This window comes from Bacillus rossius, chromosome 1, assembly GCF_032445375.1.
Source record: "Bacillus rossius redtenbacheri isolate Brsri chromosome 1, Brsri_v3, whole genome shotgun sequence".
NCBI classification, from domain to species: Eukaryota; Metazoa; Arthropoda; class Insecta; order Phasmatodea; family Bacillidae; genus Bacillus; species Bacillus rossius.
Window position 1 is genome coordinate 152,916,959 of NC_086330.1, and position 10,398 is coordinate 152,927,356.

At 44.9% G+C, this 10,398-nt stretch overlaps 1 protein-coding gene across 1 annotated transcript in view; it reads left to right on the forward strand.

Annotated features, from left to right (window-relative positions):
• Positions 1-9,139, forward strand: part of LOC134537824 (furin-like protease 2) — a 205,876-nt gene extending 196,737 nt beyond the window's left edge. Inside the window, exons 13-17 of the mRNA XM_063378711.1 lie at positions 980-1,251; positions 1,653-1,935; positions 5,729-5,928; positions 8,295-8,519; positions 9,105-9,139. Of these exons, the coding sequence (XP_063234781.1) occupies positions 980-1,251; positions 1,653-1,935; positions 5,729-5,928; positions 8,295-8,519; positions 9,105-9,139 (1,015 nt within the window). The remainder of the gene's footprint in view (positions 1-979; positions 1,252-1,652; positions 1,936-5,728; positions 5,929-8,294; positions 8,520-9,104) is intronic.
• The last annotated feature ends 1,259 nt before the right edge of the window (positions 9,140-10,398 follow it).

Below are 10,398 nucleotides of genomic sequence, written 5' to 3' on the forward strand. Positions count from 1 at the left end.
TCGCCTTTCCGGGTCAGCAAACAAAACGTTAAAAAAACTGAATTTCGAAGCTAATAATAAAAAAAATATATACACATAGATGACTTTTTTTTAAATTCCCGACTATTCAAATGTTAGAGCAATGCATGGCCCCCAAATTCGGTTACGGGCTCTGGACCCAGGATCGGAGACTTTGGTACCATACGTATTAAACAGATACTCCATCTGCCATCTATCGTGACGTGACAACAAGACCAGAAATCTCGTAGCTGTCCTCGGTATTAGTCTATATTGCAGTGGTTTTCAAACTTTTTAAAGTCGGTGGGCATTTAAAATTCTACATACAACTGTAGGCGAACAATATACAAATTTCTGATCATTATGTTATAAAAATTAACGCCTATCGACTACAGTGCAGTAGTTAGGTAAATCACTGTTCGAGAAAAAATTGTATAGTCGTTCAAAAAACACATAATGATGTGTTAGCCATCAAGTGGCATATTTGTAATGAAATGGTACAATAGAGTAACTATATATATTTTTTTACACCTGAAACGGGCGGAGTCAGGGAGGGGCTATAGCCCCCTCTAATTAAACTCATCAACTAGCTTAATATATGGCTCGATTTATGGCAACTGAATTTGAACACGTATTAGAACACAATCATACGCAGTAGTAGCCACATACTGTAAGGATCTACCGCTCCTAAGTGTTACGTTATACCTGAAAATTTCTCGTTTTGAAAGAAAAAAAAACGCATACGAAGGTCATCAAATAGCCAAATATGTGTATTAAGGAAGTATCATTTGAAAATCTTTCGGGGGAAGAACGCAGGACCACCAATTTTCTGTGAAATGAGAGAGAGGGTGGAGGGTAGCATTCCGTACTACTCCCATCAGACCCCAAAAAAAAAAACAGTCGTGTGATAGCTTGGCTTGGTCCCACATATACCCACGCGCTCCGGAGACCTCGCAGGGCGGCGGGTGTGGCTTGTGCGCAGGTGCGCCGACTGCCACGCGGCCTGCCAGACGTGCTCGGGCCCTGGCGCGGCGCAGTGCGTCTCGTGCCGCGCCGGCCACTTCGCGCTGGAAGGGGGCTGCCTGGCCGCCTGCCCGCGCGGGCTGTTCGGCCACGCCGAGCGGCGCGAGTGCCTGCCCTGCCCCCGGGGCTGCTCCGCGTGCGCCGCGGGCTCCTGCGAGGACTGCCGCCCGGGCTGGGTGCCGGCCGCCCTGGGCCGCTGCGCGCCGCTGCACGCCGACTCCTGCTCGCCCGGTGCGTCTCCCTGCACGCTGTGGCTCCTTGCCCCGTGATCCGGCCCTCGCCATCAGGTACCCAGCAGTAGCTGAGTTAGTCCCTCCTCGTGCTATGACAACCGCTTCAAGTTGTTTACAAACAATGTTCACAGAACAACAAAGGCACAAAAATATGTAAACCATGAGACTACAGCTCTCTTCGCCCATTCTCGTATAGCACCATTCACTCCTCCCTGGACATCTTCGCCCATCTCTTGTGCATTCACTCTGCCTTGGACATCTTCACCCATCTCTTATTACACCATTACCTCCATCATGAACTTTGCCGTTCCACGGCAACTCCTTATCCCTATCGCCCTCGTCACCGACCTTGTTAGTGGCCGAGTGTATGGCTGTTGAGACATGGTGTACTGGGCGCAGGCGAGTTCTGGAGCGAGCTCGGCGGCTGCTCGGCGTGCCACGGCTCGTGCGCGGCGTGCGACGGGCCGGCGGCGGACCGCTGCCTCGGCTGCAGCCTGCCGCTGAGACTGCAGGGCTCGCGCTGCCTCGCCGCCTGCTCGCGCGGGTTCTACCCGGAGCGCGGCGGCGGCTGCCTGCCCTGCCCGCGCACCTGCGCTGCCTGCAGCTCGCGCCGCAACTGCACGCGCTGCAAGGCCGGGCTGCGGCTGCAGACCGGCGAGTGCCGCGCCGCCTGCGCCCCCGGGTGAGTCCCTGCCCTGCACCCGCCTGCCGCTCCCGGTGTCGCCTCTCGACTGCGGCATTTACTGCTCTGTGCCACGTCACTTGTCTGCGTCAAGCTGCTTACAGAACCACGAGGACTCTCACAGATCTCTCTTGCCCATCTCTTATCATCTACACCATTCAGTTCCACCTGTGCCGCCAATTAGCATTTTTTGGCACTATTTTAAATTTAAATTTTACCAGTAATTTTATAACTAAAATTTAAACTTTTTCCGCTCTCTGCACTCTCCCACTTATTCTTTGTCAGGCTAGTCACCCCAATCCGTTCCCAGCGCCAGATCTGATTTTTGCCGAGTCTTTGCGAGCCAGCACGTGGGCTCGTCTTATCCCCGCTTTGATGCACGCCCGTCGCCTGTAATTCTCCCTGTAGCCGTGACAAGAACTGCTATGCCCTGCAAGCTATCAGAGCAGCTCGGTTCTAAGAGCCCTCCATGGCATGATCACGAGTCAGTTTCCCCAACGTCTCGTCACGTCTCCGGGCTCTGCAGAGCTAGTTTCCCACCGTCGTTGCAGTTTCCAAGTCTTCCCCCTCTCCCCCAGAAGCCGTCAGTACAATGACCGGTCACTAACCTCGGCCTAAGTCTAGGCTAGCAATAGGTCTCCAAAAGTACCACCTATGATCTCTAGTGGTGGTTTTGTGAGATATTTACCCTAGGTGTTTGAACGCCCACTAAATGCCTGCCCCCTGGTGACTCACGCCACAAGCAGTGCCCTATAATTCTTCTGCAAGCCACCAGAGCAACCCACTAGTCTCCTCCATAAACCCCATGCTTTCGAAGTATCCTCGTGCGAGATATGCACAAGTCTATTTGTTTTTTATTTCGGCCAGCACCCAAGAAATTTCGCTCCGCTCGGGCAGCTAACGACAACGTCGAGATATCGAGGCCGGTGTTTCTTTGCCCTCCACTCCCAATCTTCGGAACCTTTCGGTCCGGAAGTCGAAGTTCCCCCTTTTTATTTTGAAAGCAAGCACCTGTTTTAGTTAAGAGCCGTTCCCGCCATGCAGGGACTTCGCGCAGTGCTATCAGACTAACCACTTCACATCCTCGGCCAGCCCACAGCAAAACTTCACTTCTGCCGTCAAACGAGAATGTAGTCGTCTCGTAAAGGGATGTTTTTCCTTAGTTTTTTTCTAGACCTTAATAAGTCAGTCTGTTTTTCACTTAGAAACAGTCATATTTTGCTAAATTCTAATTTCTATCAATGATGAGTGCGTCCGCGTCAACCGCGCTAGTTCGGGACGGTCTTCGCTTACCTCCCGGCGGACACGCGTGCTGAGTGCTATGAGCTACACTCTGTTTTGGTGAGTTTCGACAACTTTTCTCTTACCCGACCATCACCGTTTTTGTGGGCATTTTTACCCATTTAATGACTGTCTGTGAACCAGGTTAATCATGTTGGATTCGGCTTGTTCACAGACAGGATTCAAGAGCCAGAGCAAGCATGGCGACCGCATGTTTTTTTCCCGTACTCGGACCCAGGATTGCTATGGTGCCCTAGTATTCCAACTACAGCGAGAAACATCATCTTCGGCCACCTAGTTCCAAACATCATATTTCCAAATTCTTTGTTAGAACTCCAGCGTGCCAAAATGCGATAATTAGAGAACTTTAATTACACGACATGCCAATCATTAGAACCCTGGGATTTTATTCTTATTGTTAATTGTTTATGCTTATTGTTAACTATGGTGGAAGTCATCTCGTAATATTTTTACAAAGGGTCAACCCTGCGAACCAATATTAACCCAATTTGTGTATTAGCCACCATTGTAATGGCTAACGAATAATGCATTAGTCAAATTATGTATGTCAAGGAAATAACTTCTTTATCATGTTTATTGTTATAATGTTTTGTTGACTCATTTTACAGTAACTATAAAAGTAAAATAAATAGGTGCACAGATATAGACGAAATTTCATTTGTTACTTATATATTTTAAACTAAAAGATCCACTAGTCTTCCAAAGTTTTTCCAAGAAGACATTTACGTTACACAAGTGTAGAGAAAAGAGTGTAATACACCCTGGACATCTTCATATTTCTCTTATGCCATTCACTCCGACTTGGATATCTTCGCCCATCTCGTGTCATACAGTTCCCTACGGCCTGGACATCTTCGCCAATCTCTTATCATATCATTCACTTAGCCATGAATTACTCTCAAAACAATCATTTAACGATTTTCACTCTTATAAAATTACAGTTTAAAAAGGGAATACGGAAACAACCTTCTCATCTGCATTGATAAGTTAGATTGCAAACCTTCACACTCTCGCACTGTGTTCACGATTGAACCACAGTTATTTGGACACGTCCCTCTCCAACCATGAGCCAACGATGCCCAGCCAGGAGAGAAGTAAGCGAGTCAGGTAGTGCCAATTAACAAGGATAAAAAGGTTCGCGCTAAGAAATCAACCAATGGGAAAGCAAACATAGCTTGAGCACACTTATGACTTTATATTCTACCCTAAGGCCAGACAAATCCGCGAAATTTCCGGGTCTCTGCTCACCGCCTACAGCTTGTTCTTAAATATTTAAATCACATGGTGTGTGTGTCTAGGTAGGCAGGGTACTTAATTTTTGTGGTATTACTATAATCGAGGAACCATTTCATTCGGGTACCAGCGTGTTGACTAATTACCTGGAAATGAGCTCCACCAGATTCACTGGTGTCGCTTATCACTACGGAGCGGCTATGCTTTGATTCTATCAGTTTTTCCTCGAAATATTATCCCTCATAATAAAACCAGCAGTGCAATAACACAAACGGCATGTGAGGTCCACTAGTGGCAGGCAGGGAATGTCTTGGAACTGAGTGGCATATAGATCTAGGGTTCTTGGTGGTGACGATACAGGGATGGGATGTCTCAGTCTCTCGCCATAGCTGAGGTTATATCAGCTTACCTGCTGATTTTTTTTTAAAACACAACGTGGTGAATGTTTTTCACTGACAATAAAATATTATAATAAAATATATATATATGTATATATATATATATATATGTGAGCAAGTCTTTCAATACTCGCCAGAGATGTATAACATCTAACGTCGGTAACGATCAAATTCTTGTATTCTCGTTTTGCAAATACACTTATTAAACTAGGACACGAAATTCAACGTATATTTTCTAGCAATAATGCCCTAGCTTGATGAACAAAGCTACGCAACATTCTGTTTTCAACTATATTTATTTCTGGACGTGTCACGCGCAGTTCCCACATCCGCCGCTTGACTTCGCTGCCGGATCCGCTTCGTCTACTGTTTAATAATTCGATTTTCATAACGTAATTTCAAACTGAATGATGTATCGCTTCCGATTTTCAACGAGGAAATTTTTATTTAAATACTTCCCATCTTGTTAAAGTCATAGAATTTCCCTTTGTCTTTGTGAGCCATCGTTCGCGGGAAGCCTACAACTCACGTAGTTTCGGTTCCCTGCAAGAATTTCCGAAGATAACCGAAGTTTTGTGTTTTGGTATTAACGCCACTTCAGCCGCTAAATCAGAAGTTTCCAATGAAAACAAGCATGTTGTGACTGACCTAACCTAACCTAACCCTTAGATTTTTTTTTATTTGAATTTTTGAGAGAGATCCGAAGTTGCACGAACGTGGTAGGGAACCGAAACTACGTGAGTTGTAGGCTTCCCATCGTTCGCGCCGTCCGCCACAGATGGCATCCACGAGCTGAGATGTTGCACGCGAGGGAGAGCGGGAGGGGAGGACAGGTGTGAGCGCGGCGGTGGCGGCGGCAGGTACTACAGCGACGGCGGGCTGTGCGCCAAGTGCCACCTGAGCTGCACCACGTGCAGCGGGCCGCGCCGCGACCAGTGCGTGCGGTGCCCCGACGGCTGGCAGCTGGCGGAGGGCGAGTGCCAGCCCGAGTGCCCCGCCGGCTTCTTCGCGGCGCGCGCCGGCTGCCGCAGGTGCCACCACTACTGCCGCACCTGCTGCGGTGAGTCCGTCCGCGGCGACTCGTGCTCAGCTCATGCCAGACAGATAAACCCAACTGTGGACCCGAACACAACGACCACAGCACAGACCAACACATTCAAGCTTAAATACCAGACAGCACAAGAAGTCCGTGCAAGGATTTTTTTTCAAGACTTAATTTCTAAAATATATTGAATTTATTGATGCCAAAAATTTTTTTACAATCATTCACCCCTAAAGAAGTAAAATTTCAAGAAGTGGTAAAATTTGTTTGTAGATTACGCATGTTATTAGCTTCAGAGACAGGGGCGCAACAAATAAATTTCCAAAGGAGGGCAATATACCTTTTTATAAAGAATCATCGATCCCTCCTATTAAAGTGGGGGGTCCGGGGGGTCCTCCCCCGGGAAAATTTGTATTTCAAGGTGGAAATTTAAGCAGTTTTATTATCTAAAAATTGATTACACAGCACTTTCTTTGCCCCCGTTTGCCACCACTTCAAGGTTTCAGAGGGGGGGGGGGAAATACCCTTGCCCCCCCCCCCTGTTGTTGCACTACTGTTCAGAGATATTACTTTTATAATAATACCAAACTGACCGCTTTTTCACTCCTTTGCGGTCGAATATATAAAAGTGGTAAACGTAAAAAAACATGTTTTTAAATCATATAATATAGGTATTATTGCTCTATTTCTTACCACCAATCTAATTTACATGGATATATTGTTTATTACTGTAACACCAGCGTATCCCAGTTCCAGTTCATATGGTCTCGAATTTCGAAGAATGGTAAAAACACCCCACGTAATTAATTATTTAAGTTATTCACGCTTACTTCCATGCAGATTTATTTTCTATTTAGATATTATTATTTTTATGATATAAAAAACTTACCCTCTTTTCACCACCTTAAAATTCGAAGTCCAGAAAATTGAAAAAATAATTTTTTTTTCGTAACTCTACAAGTGATGCTCATTGTTCATTCTTAATGTTTTATCCTTCGAGCCAGTAGATTTAGAACTCTGCATTTTTTTTCTTACAACGAAATAACTCTTTTAACACCTCTTAGAGAACGAATCTTGCAATATGGTAAAATATTTTATGGATTATTATTTTTAAATATTTTACGGATTACTTAATTCGTTTCGGAAACATTATATATATATTTAATAAATATACACTAACTTAAAAGATGAATTCGATTAATGAATAACATACAAATCGGAACTCTACATGCAAGTTGTTATGTCTTAGTTTCTAACCTCTAGCACCAAGAGAAGATTAAGTTTTAATAATTTTTTGTTTTAAAATCATACCTCCCCCTCCCCCCACAGAGCTTGAAATTTGCAAATTTTTAAATTTGTAATATAATGGTTTCTATTTTTCGTATGTTTATTATTTGTACCAAATACCTAGAGACAGGAAAAATTCGCGGATTCATTTCGTGATAGGCTGAAATTCAAACATGTGTATAATTCTGTTGGTTCTGCTCTCTGGGCCAATGAGAGACTATCGACCAAAGAAGCGTCGAATCACAAGCTACCCAGTGGAGACAACTCACAATTTAGTAACCAATGAACAAACGTATTTACTTGAGAAGTGCAGAGGATAATGGAGGCTATCCTAGAGGTCTTTGAATCCGCGAATTTTTCCGGTCCCTACAAATACCTTTTCTTAATTTTGATTATTTTCGGAGATATAATTATCTATCTTAAAACAATATTTATCCCTGTTACACCCCTTAGGGGTTGAATTTTGGAAAACTGTAACATTGTGGTTGGTAGTTTTGGTATATATTATTATTGGTACCCAATATACTTTTCGTGCTTGAATATTTTCGGAGATATAATTAATTATCTTAAAGCCATATTTAATTCTTTTTCACCCCCTTAGGGGTGGAAAAATCAAATTTTATACAAACTAGTTTTGAACTTACCGAAAAACATTACAAATAAAAAAAATTTCAAAATCTGTAAAGTAAATTAAAAATGATATTTTGTTGTTCTAAATAATGTTTGTATATATTCAATACTTTATATTTTCATTTCATCCAATGCGTATAACATTTTACCTCGCATTACTTAAGTTACAACTTCAAAGAACTTTATTTGCCTAGGGTGGATTTTTAGACCGTAAGTAGAGATACGAAAATTTCGAGCATTCATCTAGTAGCAAGTGTTCATGATTGGTCCGCAGTTGTTTGGACACGCCCCTCTCCGACCTTGAGCCAACGATGCCCAGCTAGGAGAGAAGTGTAGTGCCAATTAACAAGGATAAACAATGTTCTCGCTAGTAAATAAACCGATGGGGAAAGCAATCACTCTGAGGCCAGACGGTCTCCGGCGGTAAGCGGTGCGAGATGGGTCGAGGCACGTGAAGGACTGCGCAGGCGCGGGCCCGCTGAACTGCACCGGCTGCCGGGACGACCTGGCGCTGGACGGGGCCGCCTGCGTGCCCTGCCCGGCGGGGCGCTACCTGGACCGCGCGCTGCAGGCCTGCCTGCCGTGCGCCGCCGGCTGCCGCGCGTGCCGGGGCGAGGGCCCGCGCAACTGCACCGAGTGCGCGCCCCCCTTGGCGCTGGACCCCGCCGCGGGCCGCTGCCGCCCCTGCGCAGGCGAGTGCGACCCTCCCGCTCCCGCCTCGCAGACACCAGGCACCAGTCCAGCAATCTTCCCCGCTTTCCTGTCCATTCGCGTGTGCATCTCGGATAGTATCTTTGAAAGATTTGTGCAATGGGAGTGCATGACCTGATGTAAGCTTTTGAACATACGCCATTGCTAGAGACCCGTAAAATTCGCGGGTTCATTTCGTGTTATGCTAAAATTTAAATTATTATACCTAAGTTTTTCTTCTGTCATTTGTTGACTGTTAATCTGGAGGACTGAGGGCCAATTAGAGACCCTCACTCATAGAAGTGTCGAATCACAGGCCACCCAGTAGAGACGAGTCACAAGTCAGCAGCCAATTAACAGTTGGCATTTGCCCGAGTGTGTAGAGGATATTGGAGTCTATCCTGGAGGTCATTGAACCCGCGAATTTTACGGGTCTCTAGCCATTGCTAAGCACATGTATGTCTGTAGAAGAAAACTACAAAAAACCCAAAAGACAAGAACACAAATTAAGCAAAATATTTATGTTGTCAACAGGATATAAACACGGGCTTTGAGCTGCATCTGTCGCTGGCTAATAAATTCATCAGGAGGACACGCGGCCAACAAGAAACCCTTAACATAAGCAATATCGTACCACAGGCTACTAAGTTAGAATATTACACGGTGGTTTCACTATCATAAAATATCATTTGGGATATAAATACTTTTTGTATGTACCCTAATGTTCACAAAAGTGACTATATGCGGGTTTATGTAGTTTCACGTGGGTCCACTGTGTTTTGTGACACATTTCCGTTCATCGACTTCCGTTCCATTATCACGAACTTATTCCTACTGAAAAGCTGTAAACGGATAGATAAAATGTTTGCACATCAAAAATATAAATAACAACGTAACGGCAAGGAAAATGTTTGCACTTAAATGATAGAATCTGAAAAAATTTGCGGATTCAATTACATCTAGGATGGACTCCACAGTTCTCAGTACACTCGGACAAATTTCCATTACTGATTGGCTGCTGACTTGTCGGGAGTTCTAACGTAGTAGCGTGTGATTTGATATTTCATCTGTTAAGGGTTTCTTGTTTGGCAGAAAGTCCTCCTAATAAATTGTTTGCCAATAACTGATGCAGCTCAAATGCATTTTAGCCTATCACGAAATGAATTATCAATTAATAGAGACCGGAACAATTTGCGTACTATTCATTTTGAGGTAGGCTGGAATGCAAAACGCCGTACTTTTAACCTGGGTTTATGATTGGCCCATAGTTAAAGTGAAGGACTCTGAGCCAGTGAGAAACTCTCATCGATAAAACCCAGGTTAATTATCTCTTAAGTGAGCGACTAATGAGCAGCGGACTCTTAACCAAGTGTGCAGTGGAGTCTACACTGGAGGTCATTGAAACAGCGACTTTTTCCAGTCCGTAAGTAAAGTGTTAAATTTACCGGAATAGCCCTATATTTATAGTAATGACAAGAGATTTGAAGAAAAAAAAATCAACATGGCTTGAATTTCCTGAAAAGAAACCCTAACTGTGTCAGTGTCATTGTGTACATTAGGTAAAAAGAAAATGAATTTTAAATAAAACCGCCTCCGTGCTGAAACACATTGTCATCTCATCCGTCACGGCCGAACTCTGTGATTCACTGACTAATGAAAAATTTGGTAGTTTTTTTTTTTTTCCTAAACTGTTGATGATATTTGACAGACGTTGTTGCAGGCGACTGCGAGCGACCCAGCCACGACCAGAAGCGCGACGTCGCGCAGCAGAAGGCAGCGGTGTTCGGGCCGGACGGCGGCAGCTGGCCCGCCAGGTGCTCCGTGCTCGCGCTGCAAGTCGGCGTCGCCGCCGCCATCTGCGTGGCACTGGCGTTCGGCTTC